Raw genomic sequence first — 17560 nt, 5'->3', positions numbered from 1 at the left:
TCAGATTAGTAGGACTAAAATCTTTTCATTTGTTTTTATCTCACTTTCTGATAATGGGTTTTAAACACGTTTCTTTACTTCAAAAATTAAACACATGGATATTTTTGTAACTTCATTAAAAAAAAACTCAATTGCTTTTTTTTCATGCCTAAAAACAAGAGGAAAGAAAAAATTCTTGACTGGTTGTCATAATTTGGGCATGAAAGGGTTAAAAAAAAGAGAACAGTGTACTTTGTATAGTTGATGTCTTGTATAATATCTTATAAGACAGTTCGCAATAAACATTTGAGTAAAAAAATAAATGAAAAATACACACTTTAAGCAGCAGGACAAAGAAAACACACACATTGCAGGGTAAATGTTGGCTGTAGACTTAAGCGTATCGGACACAGGCGTATTCAGTGGACTCACAGACAGGACCCCAGGGTCTGTCCAAGCCAAGAGGGACTGTCACCTCAGCATAGACGACGTCATCTTCATCCATAACCTGCAAACACACAGAAATATAAACATTTAAAGTGGAATTCCATCAGGCTAGGATTTTGTTCTTCATGTTTTTTTATGAGAATTAACTCACGTCGTTGGCGCTGCTTGAGTAACATGATTCATTAGACTGATTCATTAGGTTGTCTGAAATATAAAAAAAAAAAAAAAAAAAATAGAATATAAGGCAATGGTAGAGATGTTCAGTTCTGTGTGGATCATTTTAGAACAATCAGGGCCCGTATTCCTAAAGATTCTGAGAATCCTCTCACAGAGCTCCTAACTGAACCTAAAAATTCCAAGCAAGGAGTCTTAGTTTAGGAGTGATTCCAGAACACTCTCAGAGAACTCTGAGCAAGGAATGGACAGGAATTCCTATCTTAGTGAGGAGGTGTGGTTGACCCCGTTGCTAGGTATGAGTCATCACTTCAAAAGCTGTGATTGGTTGATCCTAAAAGCTAGAAAAAATATACTTTTGGTGATAATGGGCAAGGGATGGACCCTCTAATCCACAGGTGTCAAACATGCAGCCCGAGGGCCAAATCCGGCCCGCCAAAGGGTTCAATTCGGCCCCTGGGATGAATTTGTGAAAAGCAGAAATGACAATGAAGATATTAACAGTCAAGGATGTTAAAATTATTTTAGGTCATTTCAATCTAAAAATAATCAGACCAGTAAAATACTGTCATAATAACCTATAAATTATGAAAAGTGCAATTTTTTTTCTCTTTGTTTTAGTGTAAAAAACTTATATTACACAAGAATATTTACATTTACAGACTGGCCTTTTATAAAAAAAAAAAAAAAAAAAAAAAAAAAAAGTGAATATCTGAAATCTCTTAAGAGAGGAAGAAGATATTAACAGTCATTCTAGGTCAGTTCAGTCTAAAGTGGATCAGACCAGTAAAACGCTATCATAACAACCTATAAATAACGAAAACTGTAAATTTTTGTCATTGTTTTAGTGTAAAAAAAAAAAAAGTTAAATTACACAAAAATGTTTACAATTACAGACTAACCTTTAATATAAAAAATGTGAATAATCTCTTAAGAGAAGTATGTGGAATTTTAATTATATTCTGCCTGTTATTTAATGTTTTGTGTATTTGTAGATCCACTGTGATCTCTAAGTTGGTATTCACATGTATAAATGATAAACTAAGGCATAATATTGTTAACATTACACTTATTTTACTTAACAATTTTCAGGTTGTTCGAGTACAATTCGTAGATTTAAACATTTTCATTAGGGAATTTTACTTTTTTCATTCAAAAGTTATTATCCTATTATTTATTATAATATTTTACTGGTCCGGCCCACTTTAAATCATATTAGGCTGAATGTGGCCCCTGAACTGAAATGAGTTTGACACCCCTGCTCTAATCGATAAACTTAATCCTAGAATCTAATCCTATGAAGACTGTGTAATTGTAAATAATATTTCACATAAAAGAAAATATCTGTTAAATGAATAGTCAGCTATACTTTAAAATTATCCTACAAAATGTGTGAAAAAACTCAGGCTCACTTGCACAGTATTCACATAGTGATACTTATATTTATTTGCTCATATTAATTGGCTTGCTGGTAATTTTTGCACTTTCAACTTTCAACATTTCAACTCAATTTGGTATTAATGAGGGTAAAATGGCTCAGCTTTCATCAATGTCTGTGATTGCTGACCGGCCTCAGGAGGTTGTGACAGACCCACGTCACCACTGCTGCATTGTTGCATTTTCCCTGTTGCCAAATCCCTCAGTGTTGTGATGATTTTCATTTCAGGTGGTGTTGCATTGTGGCGCTGGGTTGGAGAAGTAAGTGCATCTCTAATGAGATCAACCACAAATATGACTCCTGCACAACCCAATCTGTTGCATTTAATTAATTCACTGTCATCCAGTGTTTGCAGAATATCCCTCCTGCCTCTTCCGTCGGCCATTTTGTCCTCTGCTTAGGGAACTCCTCAGCCCCTTAAAAGTCCTCTTCCCTGCTCTGAACAGATCTCACCTTAGGAGCTCTCTTAAGGGTTAGGATTCTTTAGGAATAGCTTTTATCTTTACTAGGATTTAGGGGAAATTCTAAGAAAACATCATGATTTAAAGAATTTTCGTAGAATTTGGCCACTAGGAGCAACTCTTTGCACTAAGAATCTTTTGGAATACGGGCCCAGATGTGTACAAAGTGTTACATTAAATGTCTGCGGTAAACCATTAACCTTTGCAAAATAGTTTCCATCACGTGAGGAACAGTAAAAACAGAACTTAGGGTATTGGCACATCCTAAGCACGCCAGCGTCTGAAAGGACTAGTTGCATAAGGAGGCACATATGCATTTGACCTTATGTGCTATAGTATGTAGCGCTATGTGACAATATCCCACCGTAGCAATTTCACCACACCCTACCTACAGATCTGCGACACTTACTTGCTTTTCTTTTGTTCACAACAAAAAGTACAGCCCCCGCTGTCAACACCACACACGCCACCACCCCCACAGCCACCCCAATCGCATCCTGGTTGGCACCTAAGAATCAAAACGACCGTTATTTAAGTCATGCAGGTTTTTTTTCCACAATATTCCACATGAAATTAATCCTGAATCTGATATATTGATTTAAGAAACAACAGGCTGGAGTGTGTCAGTTTGTACTGTCCACAGTTAATTTAGTTAGCACACTTTTGATGTTATTTATTCTACTTTTAAACTCATGTTCATGCAACTCACACAAAGGTTTGATAAACAGCAAAGGAAGTTAAAGTCACTGAGGATTCACTTTGACGCTGGATGTTTCTGTATTAACCCTTTCATGCATAGTGCTCACTACAGTGGACAGTTATTCTCCAGCTGTTCTCTTGTATATTCATGGATTTTATTGTTTTACTTTCATATCAGCCAACACAGTGGACGCCTATGCACCATCCCATACACTGACATTGAAAACATTACTGTAACTTTGCTGTTCTTGATAAACCTGATCTAACATGTTCAAGTGTAAATCAATTCCTTGTTATTGTTATTAGACTGTAATTAACAACAAAAGTTTGTTTTTTTTTTTTTTTTGGCATATTATCTCCATGAAGTGAGTAATGACTAGTATTAAAGTACACTACAAACAAAAAGTTAAGGATATTTCTTTTTTTTTTTTTGTCATTTTTTTTGTCATTTTTGCCATTTGTAAATAAAACTATGCCTGGTCAATAATTTTTTTTAAAATTCAATTCACACAAAAAATAGTAACAAGCATTGTGCAAAAATCCCAACTTAAAAAAAATAGCCCAAAAATTAAAAATATCCATAACTTTTTGTTTGTAGTGTATGTTAAAATGTGAGAAAACATCAAATTAGCAGCATTTAATGTTTTTATTTCATAGTTTTCACACAGTATATCAGTAAATACATTTTTCTTTGCTTCAAAAATTAAACACATGGTGTCCAGCTTGGTGGACATTTTTGCAAGTCCATGAAAAATAGCTTCATAAAAAAAAAAAAAAAAAAAAAAAATGCATTGTGTTTTTGATGCCCACAGAGGAATAAAGAAAACAATATCTTGTTAAATGTTCTCATAATTTATACATGAAAGGGTTAAAGATATGAAAATACACTACTGTGAGAAAAATCATGCTATAATGACCATGCATATGTATTCTCAGTGTTCCAATACATGTGCAAATGAAGTATACATTAACCCAGAAAGACCCAGAGCTACTTTTGTGGCGGTTCCCTAATGAATTTTTCTCTAATTTTCACCTTTTTTAAGCAATGTATTACCATTTATTCTAATATTATGCTGTATAATTTGCATTTTTTAAGTGAAAATCACCCATTTCTCTATATTTAACCCATAAAGACCCAGTGTTACTTTAGTAGCAGTTCCAAAATATTTTTTTTTCTCTTTGTTTAACTTTTCTTAAATGATTTTGATACTGTTTGGTTTCTGTAAATTGGCTTAGAGTCTGGTTTTGACCAACTCTGTATGTAAAGTGTCATGAGATAACATTTGTTATGATTTGGTGCTGTTATATAAATAAAATTTGATTGATTGATTGATTGATTGATTGATTGGTTTTCCCATCTAAGTCACTTTGGAAAAAAGTGTCTCCCAAATGCATAAATGTAAATTTATCACAGTTTATTATGACATAATCATCTGTATTTTGTGTTTTTTCGGTAAACATCAGGTATTTTCCTAAATTTAATCCACTGATCATATAGATGTTCATAAAAGCTCAGAAGAAACTTGAGCTTTCTTACATCTAAAACAAAGAAAACAAAAGAAAAGGGGACTTTCTCCATAAAATACATCATTAATTGAACATAAACCCAGTGTGTATGTCCACTGTCATTTATCCAATTCCATGGGTTTTACTGGTGAATCAATGTTGTAAAAGATGACAGTGTTTCCATGGTAACTACAGAGCATTTGAACGTCCAAATGGGTCATATCTGATGACGATGAAAAGATGAATAACTATATTTTACACCAATTATTTACATGGATTGAAAGGACAAGTGGATCAACAGGTATTAAACAGTTTAGATCAGTAGATAGTTTTGGTCAGTGGTAAATGTTTGGATCTTTATGGGTTAATTTATTGATTATGTAGAGATCCATAAAAGCCCAGATTAAAGATGAGGGTTATTATTTCAGAAACATGGAAAACAAAAAAAAACCTGACTTTTTCAGTAAAATATATCATTCACTGAACATAAACCAAGTGTCTCCATCCACTGTCAGTTATCAAACTCCTCAATGTTGTAGAAGATGACGGTGTTTCCACGGTAACCACGGAGCCTCTGAACGTCCAAATGGGTCATATCTGATGACCATGAAAAGACGACCAATTATTTACATGTATTGATAGGATTCGTGGTATTAAGGCATTAAACAGTTTTGGTTACCAGTGGCTGTTTGGGTCTTTATGGGTTATGGGCTCATATTATATTGATTATCTACAAAAAATCACTACTAATTATTCTCAAAGATGTATGTTCAGGCAGTGCAGGTCTCCAGTTACACTTCTGCAAAGTCGGATAATTATAAAGTCTGTGGAACAACTTTCCCATCTGCCATCCCTGTCTGTCTGTCTTTCTATCACATTAACACCCATGTATTTTCATTTCTTGCATTCTATGAAAAGATGATAAACTGTATTTTACATCAGTTATTTACATGGATTGATAGAATTAGTGGACCAACAGGTATTAAACATTTTATATTAGTAACTGATTTTGGTCGCAAGTGGATGTTTGGGTCTTTATTGGTTAAATATGTACAGTAAATAGCACTAAAAATAAACATTTTCTTTAAAAATAAATATGAATGGTATAGAAGCTCGACAAGAACATCTGGATGAAGAAAAGAATAAAAGCAGCCGGAGTGTAAAGAAAAACAGAAACTTGGACGAATATAACACAAGATCATATAAGGAAACGTTCAGACAGTTGATTCAAGAGAGATCTAGATGGACTAAATTCAAAAAGTCACACTAAAATACTGACTTTTAGGCATATAGATCAGATTGTTCTGGTGTTTTAATGCTGATGTGCATATGCTGACTGCACTGTTTTGTTGTCTCTGAGACTGAGAAATGAAGATGTGCTCTCATTACAACACATATTTTACATTCAAAAGACAAAAAAAAAAAAGAAAATTCATAGGGAGCTACTGGTATTAGACCAGTTATTTTCAAACTTGGGGTCGGGATCCCACTTGGGGTCGCCTGAAATTTCTAGTGATTGATAAAAATAAAAATAAAAACTTACTAATAAAAATATATGGTGACAATCCCAATCCATAAAAGACATGACAAACTGTGAGTCTGAAACTGAAGCACTGTGGTTCTGTTTATCTTTCAAATGTTCATTGTGGTCAGTTTCAGATGCTGCAGCTCTTTCATAATTCATAGTTTGTTCAGTATTAATTGTCAGCCTTGTAAATCCAAGCTGGACTGACTGTACATATCCTGACCAAGGAAAATAAAATTCTCACTTTGTGCAGTAATCTACACCTGGCTTTACTACCTCTGTCCTCAATAATATACATTATATAGACTAAATATGTCTAAAATTAATGTTTATTTGCAACACAGCATAGCAAACTATTACATGATCAAAAAGAAATTAATTTTATTAAAAAAAAAAAAAAAAAAAGTCTCAGTTTTGAATATCTGGGGTTGCCAGAAATTTGTGATGTTAAAATGGGGTCACGAGCCAAAAAGGTTGGGAACCACTGTATTAGACAAACCAGAGGTGCTCATGGAGAGGGCATGAACACAGAAAAAAGACAAAATTCCAGGCACTCACTTGGTTGGAAAAATTAGAAACTGTAAAAAGCCTTTATTTCATGAGGCCTTCTTCAGAGTGGATTTGTCTTTTTTCTATTGTTCACACATTTTATATTATATATTTGACTTCTAAGATCATAACATAGCATAGTTAACACATATACACACAGTACATATACAAGTTCATTACAAAGACTTTTTATACTGCAAAAAAGAGCAATGTTGGTTTTCGTGAACACACAAATCCACTATTTTTACAAACTAAAACTTTAAAACTCATTGACCTTGTGGAATTCAAAACTATTCAAATAATGTATAAAGCAAAAAATAACTTACTGCCGGATAATATTCAAGAAATGTTTTGTGAAAGAGAGGGAGTCTATGATTTAAGGGGAAAATTTTATTTAAAGATTCATAAAGTACGAACTATGTTAAAAAGTTTCTGTATCACCACCTGTAGAGTAAAATTGTGGAACAAATTGTGTTTGGAGATAAAAACAAATATCAAACATAATTCAGTTTAAAAAAAGATATAAAGAATTGATTCTTAAGAGGTACAGTATTTACCCCTTTCATGCATAGTGGTCACTACAATGGACGGTTATTCTACAGCTGTTCTATTGTTTATTCATGGGTTTTGTTGTTTTAGTTCCAGATCAGCCAACTTAGTAGAGCTTATGCACCATCCCAAACACTGCAATTCATACAATTATTGTAACTTTGCTGCTCTTGATAAACCTGATCTGCAGTAACATGTTTTAGTGTAAATAAATTGCTAATTGTTATTAGACTGTAATTAACAGTTTACTGAAACAAAAAGTTTTTGGGTTTTTTTTGCATATCCTCCTGAGACACAGCAATGCATTTTGTCCTCTGTAGGGGACAAAAGTTTGACAGTTTAACTTAAAAAAAATACTGTCCATTGCAAAGGATATTCCATGAAAAAAATCAATCAATTAATAAAAATAATTTTTAAAATGTATCTGAAAAAAACTGTTGCATTATGCAGTTTCCAATCAAGACAATTTTTTAATGTAAAAGTGCTAAAGTTGTCAATTTCCTGGGTCTCAGGAAATGAAATGAGTTATAACTAATATTAGAGTATGAAAAAAATGTGAGAAAACATATGATTAGCACTCATTAAAAATGTTTTCATGTCATAGTTTTCACACAGTATATCACTTTCTGATTATGAGTTTTAAATACATGTTTCTTTGCTGCAAAAATTAAATGCATGGTGTCCGGCTGAGTGGACATTTTTGTAACTCCATGAAAAATAGGTTCATAAAAAGAAAAAAAACAACAACAAAAAAATCAATTACATTGCTTTTTTTATGCCTAAAGAGGAATAAAAACACTCAAGAAAAAAATATTGACTAAGGTTCTCATAATTCATGCATGAAAGGGTTAATGAGGCCTGTTTGTTTATGGATGACGTTGTACTGATAAATCTGCTGTAATTATTGAAGAAAATGGTTGAATTGTTGAGTCTGTTTCTATGACTGTACTGCCATGAACATATTGTTGTGTTTAATTCAGTTACTGCATTATGTATTTGTTGTGGTTCGATGCTAAAATTAGGAAAATAGTATTGTATAGTATAGTGATAAAGGTGTAAAAACACTGAGGGGTAGGATTAAATAAGTTTCTACTTCTTCCTACTCCTTTTTGACCATGCAAAATTCAGACTTGTATGTCCTTGAAGATAGATTCTGTCCATTTAAATGTTTTATTTTGTTTTGTTTTATTTTGTTTCTTTGCATGTTCTAAATAAATAAATAAATAAAATCAAGTGTTTCCTGTGTATCAGTAAGTTACCTTGCGGTGGAGGGTCCGGATACGAGTTAATAACAAGTCCTCTTCCTTTCTGTTTGACATCTGTAAAATCAAGAGCAGCACAGTTAATCCTTTTACATCCGACACTGTGGAGTCGACTGATACGGATCAGAAACACAAACCTGGGAATGTGATCAGAACCTCCTCTGAAGTCCAGGTTTGATCACCCACGCTGGCCTGGCATTTAAACCTCCTCTTTCCAGGACTTTGCAGGTTGACCGTCAGCGTTACATCACAGTCTGACTGCTGTTTCAGGTCATACTGGGAGTTGACTTGTACGGGCACGTCGTCTTCATCGACCCACCTCAGGCTGATCTGTTCAAACTGCTGCGTGAAACACCTTGTGTCCCGCACATCAGTGAGCAGAACACACTGCAGCGACATGGCTTTTACAGGCGTTACGTTCAACTCTGGGTTTGCTGACAGAGATGAAAGAAAGAAACTTGTTTTAATATATTATTTTTGGTGAAAGGAAAAATAAAAAAAACTAGTTAAAATTAGAATTAAGGAAACTGAAATTGAAAGAGTGTCTGCAACAAAATTTTTAGGCATTATAACTGATGACCAGTTAAATTGGAAAAAGCATGTAAACTTACTTAGATCAAAAATAACCAAAAGTATTACTACAATGCAGGGATGTCAAACATGCGGCCCACCAAAGGGTCCAGTCCAGCCCCTGGGATGTTTTTGCCAAGTGCAATTATTCCACAGTTTGAACTGAATTAAGCAAAAAAAAAAAAAAAAAAAAAAAATTAGCTTGAATTAAGGAAAAAATTTTGAATTAAGCCAAAAAAAAAATTAAAATCTTCAGTTAAGTAAAAAAAAAATCTTCAATTAAGCCAAAAAGAATCTCAAATTTAGCAAAAAAAATCATGAATTAAGCCAAAAAAAATATTCAATTAAGTAAAAAAAAAAAAAAAAAATCTAGAATTAAGCCAAAAAAAAAAAAAAAAAAAAATCTTCAAATAAGTAAAAAAAAATCTTGAATTTGGCCAAAAAAATCTAGAATTAACAACTTAGTTTTTTTTCTGTGTTTTAGTGCAAAAAAAATAACATTAAATGATGAAAATATTTACATTTACAAACTATCCTGTAACAATAAAATATGAATAACCTGAACAAATATGAAGAACCTGAAATGTCTAAAGAAAATTAAGCACAATTTAAACATTTTTTCTGCCTGTTCCTCAGTGTTTAGTGTCTTTGTAGATCTGATCCATAATGCACATGGACAAATGAGAAGTTGAGGAATAATTGCACTAAATTTTCTTACATTTTTTTAATCTAAATTTCATTTTTTTCTTTTTTTTTTTTTTTTTTTTTCAATTAGAATTAAGGAAACTGAAATTGAAAGAGTGTCGGCAACAAAAGTTTTAGGCATTGTAATTGATGACCAGTTAAATTGGAAAAAGCATGTAAACTTACTTAGATCAAAAATAGCCAAAAGTATTGCTATAATGCAGGGGTGTCAAACATGCAGCATGGGGGCCAAATGCGGCCCACCAAAGGGTCCAGTCCGGCCCCTGGGATGTTTTTGCCAAGTGCAAAAATTCTACAGTCTTGAATTGAATTAAGCAAAAAAAAAAAAAACAAAGCAATTATCTTGAATTAAGGAAAAAATCTTGAATTAAGCCAAAAAAAAAAAAAAAAATCTTCAATTAAGTAAAAAAAAAAATCTTCAATTAAGTAAAAAATTCTTCAATTAAGCCAAAAAAAAAAAAAAAAAATCTCAAAATTTGCAAAAAATCCTGAATTAAGCCAAAAAAATCTTCAATTAAGTAAAAAAAAAATCTAGAATGAAGCCAAAAAAAAAAAAAAATCTAGAATTAAGAGCTTTTTTTTCTTTCTTTGTTTTAGTGCAAAAAATAACATAAAACTATGAAAATATTTACATTTACAAACTATTCTGTAACACTAAAATGTGAATAACCTGATGAAATATGATGAACCTGAAATGTCTAAAGAAAATTAAGCACAATTTAAACATTTTTTCTGCCAGTTTCCTCAGTGTTTAGTTTAGTCTTTGTAGATCTGATCCATAATGGACATGAACAAATGAGAAGTTGAGGAATAATATTGTTAAAATTGCACTAAATTTTCTTACATTTTTTAAATTTAAATTTCATCTTTTTCAGGTTTTTTTTTTTTTTGGGATAGTTTATAAAAGTAAGTATTTTCATAATTTAATGTTTTTTTTTTACACTAAAACAAAGACAAAAATTTGGAGTTGTCAAATATTTATAAATTATTTTGTTATTATTTTTCTGGTCCGGCCCACTGCAGATCCAATTTAGCTGAACATGGCCCCTGAACTAAAATGAGTTTGACACCCCTGCTATAATGTATAAAACCAAAAACCTTCTAAATCAGAAATCTCTCCATATATTGTACAATTCTCTTGTTCTTCCATATCTGAACTATTGTGCAGCGATATGGGGTAACAATTATAAATCAAATATTAATTCTATATTCTTACTTCAAAAAAAGGCAATTCGACTTGTCAATCAACCCACAGTACTTAGCTCCAACAAATCCCTTATTTATCAAATTAAATGCTCTAAAACAGGGGTGTTAAACTCATTTTAGTTCAGGGGCCACTTTCACCCTAATATGATCTAAAGTGGGCCGGACCAGTAAAATAATAACAGTGAAAAAAGTCAAATTATATTATGATAATTTTTACATCTACAACGTTTCCTTAAAAATCTGAATAACATGAACAACTTGAAATGTCTTAAGAAAAACAAGTGCAATTTTAACAATATTCTGCCTCAGTTTATCAGTTTATCATTTACACATGTGCGTTACAACTTACATGACAATTACAAATACACAAAATATATAGTACCAGGTATAATATCGGTGAAATTGCATTTACTTCTCTTAAGACATTTCAGGTGATTCATATTTGTTGAGCTTATTCATATTTTTCACAGAAGGATAGTTTGTTAATGTAAACATTTTCATGTAATTTGACTTTTTTTTTCACTAAAACAACGATGAAATCTGCAGTTGTCATTATTTATAGGTTATGATGATACTGCCTTACTGACCTGACCCAATTGAGATCTAATTGGTCTGTATGTGGAACCTGAATAAAAATGATTTTTACACTATTGATTGTTAATATCTTTAGTGTAATTTTTACATTTCACTAATTCATCCTAGGGGCCAGATTGGACTCTTTGGCCCGCCGGATTTGGTCCCTGGGCCGCATGTTTGACACCTGTGCTCTAAAACTACACAATCTTGTTGACCTTAATACTCTTATTATAATGTATAAAGCCCATGACCATATGCTCCCCTACAGTCTACAGGAGATGTTTGAGCCCAGGCAAAGTAATTATAATTTAAAGGGAACTGAAATCTATAAGAAAATTAAGTGATTAGTAAGTTATTAGAAGTAATTAAATGATCTCAATTGGGTCAGAACCAGTAAAATATTATCATAATAACCTTTAAATAATGACAACTGCAGATTTTATCTTTGTTTTTGTGTAAAAAAATAAAATTACACCAAAAATGTTTACATGAACAAACTATCCTTTCCCAAAAAATGTGAAAAACCTGAACAAATATGAACCTGAAATGTCTTAAGAAAAGTAAATGCAATTTTATTTTTTAATTTTAATGCCTCTTAATAAATATTTTGTGTATTTGTAAGTGTAATATAAGTTGTAACACACATGTGTAAATGATAAACTGCTGCAGAATATTGTTAAAATTGCAGTTGTTTTTCTTAAGACATTTCAAGTTGTTGATGTTATTCAGATTTTTAAGGAAACGTTGTAGATGTAAACATGATCATAATATGATTTTACTTTTTTCCACTGGTATTATTTTACTGGTCCGGCCCACTTGAGATCATGTTGGGGTGAATGTGGCCCCTGAACTAAAATGAGTTTGACAGCCCTGCACTATAAAAACAAAATATAGAACATTATAGAAGTATGCATAAAATAAGATATTATTGTAGTTAATTGGTTATCATGATGAGAACATACTATCATATTTATTGATCATTGTATTTGGAGTAAATATTTAAAGTGCATATAAGTAATATAGTTAATATTAAAAACGGTTGATTATGCAAATCTGATTGTATGTGAGGTGACTGAAAAGTGTATATGAATTTATTTATTTTATTTAATAGGGACAGTGCATATTAATGAACATCTACAACAAGTGCAGCTGTAAATACGCCAAATTGTAGCAGCAGTGTTAATTTCCAACTGTAGTCCATAGGCAGGTGACAAGAAAGACAGTTGACAAAAAGGCAAAATATCGTAAAAGACATCATAAAAAGACAGTAGACAGAAATGCAAAACATCCTAAAAACACACAGAACAACACAGTGAGGATGATCTCCTGATGGTCACAGGCTTGGTTTTCCTTCATCCAATGTTTAAGTTGTGATTTGAAGGAGGAATATGATTGTGAGTCTCTTATGTTGAGCGGTAAACTGTTCCAATATTCAGTCCCAGTGACTGAAAGTGTAGTCTGTCCAAATGTAGTACGCCTGCGTGGCACCTCACAGTCTCCTGGAGCTGTGGCCCTGGTGACCATCCCACTGACAGAGCGGGATTTGATCAAATCTGTCAAGGGAGGAGGGGCAAGTCCATGCAAGACTTTATATATCAGGCAAGCATTTTTAAAATTCACAAAATTATTAAAATTAAGAAATTTATATTTATCTAAAATAATGCAGTGGTGAAAATTAAATGTTTTTTTTTTTTTTTTTTTTTAATCAAATATTTTTATGGCTTTCTTAAAAAGTGATTCTATGGGTTTGAGTGTTGTGCCAGCAGCAAGTGACCAGGAAGTTAAACAGTTTTCAATATGAGAGAAAATCATGGAGTGTAAAAACATCTTAGCAGCATGTAGGGTCAAGAAGGGTCTGACTTGTTTAAAATTTTGCACATTAAAATTTACTGTCTTCTTCAGTTGCTTTATGTGTTGTTTAATCCTTTCATGCATGAATTATGAGAACCTTAGTCAAGATTTTTTGTCTGGAGTGTTTTTATACCTCCTTAAGCATAAAAAAAAATTGCGATCAAGTTTATTTTTGTTTTTTCCTGGAGTTACAAAAATGTCCATGCATTTAATTTTTTAAGTAAAGAAATATGTATTTAAAACCCAATATCAGAAAGTAAAATGAAAACAATGAAATAAAAACATTTTTAAGGCTGCTAATTTGATGTTTTCTCACATTTTAACATACTCTAATGCTAGTTAGTACCTCATATAATATGCAAAAAAACCTCTTTTTGTCCAACAAATAACAACTGATTTACACTTAAAAATGTGGCTGCAGATCAGGTTTATCAAGAACAGCAAAGTTATAGTAATAGTATGAATTGCAGTGTATTATGGGATGTTGAATAAGTGTCCACTGTGTTGGCTGATATGGAACTAAAACAAAAAAATCCATAAATATACAAGAGAACAGCTTGGAATAACTGTCCACTGTAGTGACCAGTATCCATGAAAGGGTTAAATGTTAACGTTGGGTCTACGGTTAATCTGAGGTACTTGAACTCTCTGATTAAATCCAGTTCCACCCCTTCAAGAAAGATGTATGAATGGTTTGTATGGATGTTTTGTGTTATTGTAAAAAAACATACAGAGGACTAGAAGCACTCGGAGAGCGCAGACCTCCGCCAAGGCTGATCAGTGCCCCCCCCCCCCCCCGTGGGCCCCCCCACCCCTGATCACCACCAAAATTTAATCCTTTCTTCCTCATCCATTTCCAACAAACCCTGAAAATTTCATTCAAATCCGTCCATAACTTTTTGAGTTATGTTGCACACTAAAGGACAGACAAACAAACAAACAGACAAACAAACAAACAAACAAACCCTGGCAAAAACATAACCTCCTTGGCGGAGGTAAAAATGTGTGTTAACAAAGTAAAGGAAGCTGATCTAGTTTGATTATTAGTTTGTCAAAAGGGGGTGGGAGTCAATAAGTTATACTTCTTCCCACTCCTTTTCTTTTTTTTTTTTTTTTTTAACAAAATTTTATTCATATTTCAAGCCTTACAATATGTATAATCCTTACATATTCTTAATGTAGAAAGCTACATATCTCTTATAACATAAAAAAAAATAAATAAATAAATAAACAAATTAACATAACTTCTCGGCAAACTGGTACCTCAAATCAGTGTACTGTTACAAGGTCTTATTTGCATACCTAATATATCTGCCTACAATTATTTTAATACTTACATAAAAATACAAATAATATCCCCCCAGCGCCAGACTCTCAAATGCTACAATATCAAATCCAAATGGATTATCAAAGGATTCCACCTCTTCTTGAACAAATCAGTGGTAAGGTTTAGCTTTGCTGTTATTTTTTCCATTGTATAGACCCTCACAATTCTTTCCTTCCACTGATTTATTGTTGGAAGAAGTGGTTTATACCAGGATACAGTTATCTTTTTTTTTGCAACCAAAACAAGAATTTTCAAAAGATATTCTTTATCCTTATTTAAAAAAAATTAGCAGGGAGCACTCCAAAGATAAAAATCAGTGGGTCAAATTCAATCTAAGTGTGTAGTATTTTAGAAAGTTCCCCTCTAATTCCCTCCCAGAAAGATTTAAGTTTTGGACAATCCCAAAAAATGTGTGTGATCTCCAATTTGTCCACAATGTCTCCAGCATAAATTTGTTTTAGTTTTGTCAAATTTAGAAATAATAAATGGGGTTTTAAAATATCTAACGTTCACTTTCCAAATAAACTCTTTCCATGTTGGGCTGCTAGTCAGTTTGTGTCCATTTTCACACAATTGTTCCCATTCTTGGTCTCCAATCACAACATTCATTTCTAGTTCCCACTTCTCCTTTACCTGAAGAGTACTCCCCGATATATTCAAATGTAAGCATTTGTAAAGATGTGACACAATCTTGTCACATTTATCTTCTTTCACGATCTTTATGAAAAACTTTTCCAAGTCAGTGGCTTGTGTTGGAAGAAGTGACCATTCTTTATGTGACATCAAATAACTTCTCAACTGCAGAAATCTATAAAAATCAGAAGAAATCACCCACTCCTTTTCAAGCGCAGAAAAATTGTATTGATTTATTTTTTTGACCATGTTTTATGATTCTTTGTTGTCTGATGATTCTATGTGCTCGAAATAAACTACTACTACTACTACTACTACTACTACTTGCACAGTTTTTCCAACACAGTAATACAAGTTTAACCAATTCACTGAATATATTTAAAACCAAATTAAAAACATTTTTATTCTCATTAGCCTTTGAAAGGAGATAAAAATGGGGTCACAATTCAGGAACCAGGAATGTGCGCTGTTTTTATTTTTATTTTATTTTATTGTATTTCTGTTTTTATTTTTTTATTTTATTGTATTTCAAATTTCATCTTATTTCTTGCACTTCAAAAATTCTATGCATAATCAAATATTTTAATGTGCGCTGTTTTTATTTTTATTTTATTGTATTTCTCTCAAATTTCATTTTATTTCTTGATGTATAATCAAATCTTAATGTATTTTAATATTGTATTTTTTCAATCAATGTGAAGCACTTTGGGCTACAATTTCTGTATGAAAGGTGCTATACAAATAAAGTTTATTATTATTATTATTATTATTATTATTATTATTATTATTATTATTATCATTATTAATAGAGTACTCACTGTGGACAGGAAATGACAGTTTTGAGTTTCGTTTGCAGATATCATGTCCAGCATCCTCACGTTTCAGACTTTCTACCGGCAGGGTGCATTTGGATATCTCATTGTCTGATTGTGCCGTCTGCATTTCTCCATTAGTAATGACTCCAATGTAATCACTTGTTGTCTTTGTACTGATCTCCCACAAATGAAAGCAAACCAACCCTCCACATGGATACCTTATGTTGTATCGCCTTTCTGCTAATATCCAGTCATCTGCCCCATTTGTACCTAGAAAATAGAGAGGGTCAAATGAATTGCATTTTATATAATATTCATATTTGTTCTAACACTGATAATGTTTCTTCAAATTTGTCAAATATGATCTTACCATTTGTAATAAAAGGAAGCAGCAACAGCAATGCCATCGCAATGTGAGCCATCCTGCCTGAAAATGTGTTCACCTTGCAAATGTACTTTTGTGGTTCTGTGGTTCTGTGTTGTACTGTTATAATGTTGGCAAACAGACGTGTCACTTCCTGCATTTACCAACATCCTTGACCTGCATGTTCAGAAAAGTCTCATCAGCTCTCGGTCCAATGTCAAGGTTTTATCCATATACCTCGTACAAATAAAAGGTTTGAGTTTGGCACTGGATTTATATTAAATATCTGAAAATACATGACTGCAAGAAGGTTTGAGGCCACCATTAGGTTTATTAATATGTAATGTTATAATGACTGTGTCCAATTGGAATATACATTAAATATGCACAGAAAATATACAGTCGCGGAAAAAATTATTAGATCATCAAAAGTCATCAAAAACAATGGTTATGCAATCAAGTACTGTATCATATGTATGTGTGTGTATCATGTGACTAAAACAGACAGAAAAGAAAACACTGAATGCCTAAAAGCACTGTTTTTGTCAGTACAATGCCATAGCTACTGATGTAAGAACTGAAGTGTTTATGGTTATTATCAAGAAAACATGGAAAATGTCTAGATATCAGCTCTGAAATTAAACTCTTATGAGCTGTTTTTGTTGTTATCATTATATTTGTCCAAACAAATGTACCTTTAGTTGTACCAGGCATTAAAATGAACAAGAAATTGAAGAAAACAAGGGATGGTCGAATAATTATTTTCGCGACTGTATTTATTCTTATTAAGTGTAAAGAAAATATGGAATGCCTAAAAGCACTGTTTTTGTCAGTACAATGCCATAGATATACAGTCGTCCTCAAAATTATTCATACCCCTGCCATTTTTCGTAACTTTTTGTTTTTGTGATGAAATGAATGAGT

General features: G+C 32.3%; 1 protein-coding gene across 3 annotated transcripts; it reads right to left on the bottom strand.

The window, feature by feature from the left end:
- Positions 1-60: 60 nt before the first annotated feature.
- LOC115415305 (uncharacterized) lies at positions 61-16720 on the bottom strand. Of its 3 annotated transcripts, none has more exons than XM_030128828.1 (7): positions 16643-16720; positions 16276-16542; positions 8727-9023; positions 8587-8646; positions 2909-3007; positions 578-630; positions 61-487 (listed from the first exon to the last, which is right to left on the bottom strand). In XM_030128828.1, the coding sequence occupies exons 1-7, from the start codon at positions 16692-16694 to the stop codon at positions 374-376; spliced, it is 942 nt and encodes a 313-aa protein (XP_029984688.1). In that variant the 5' UTR covers positions 16695-16720; the 3' UTR covers positions 61-373. The 3 variants fall into 3 exon arrangements, with proteins under 3 accessions (XP_029984688.1, XP_029984690.1, XP_029984691.1); XM_030128830.1 differs by having other exon boundaries at positions 8727-9014; XM_030128831.1 differs by lacking the exon at positions 578-630 and having other exon boundaries at positions 428-487.
- Between the last annotated feature and the right edge of the window lie 840 nt (positions 16721-17560).

This window comes from Sphaeramia orbicularis, chromosome 24 (genome assembly GCF_902148855.1).
Source record: "Sphaeramia orbicularis chromosome 24, fSphaOr1.1, whole genome shotgun sequence".
Taxonomy (NCBI): Eukaryota; Metazoa; Chordata; class Actinopteri; order Kurtiformes; family Apogonidae; genus Sphaeramia; species Sphaeramia orbicularis.
This window is presented reverse-complemented; position numbering and strand designations above follow the sequence as displayed.

Excerpts from the sequence above, each read along its gene's own strand:
- LOC115415305 (XM_030128828.1), bottom strand. The coding sequence starts at position 16,694 with ATGGCTCACATTGCGATGGCATTGCTGTTGCTGCTTCCTTTTATTACA. Across the intron at positions 3,008-8,586 it reads TCCGGACCCTCCACCGCAAG|GTGCCAACCAGGATGCGATT; the intron begins GTAACTTACTGA and ends TTTGATTCTTAG. Across the intron at positions 488-577 it reads ACTCAAGCAGCGCCAACGAC|GTTATGGATGAAGATGACGT; the intron begins GTGAGTTAATTC and ends GTGTGTTTGCAG.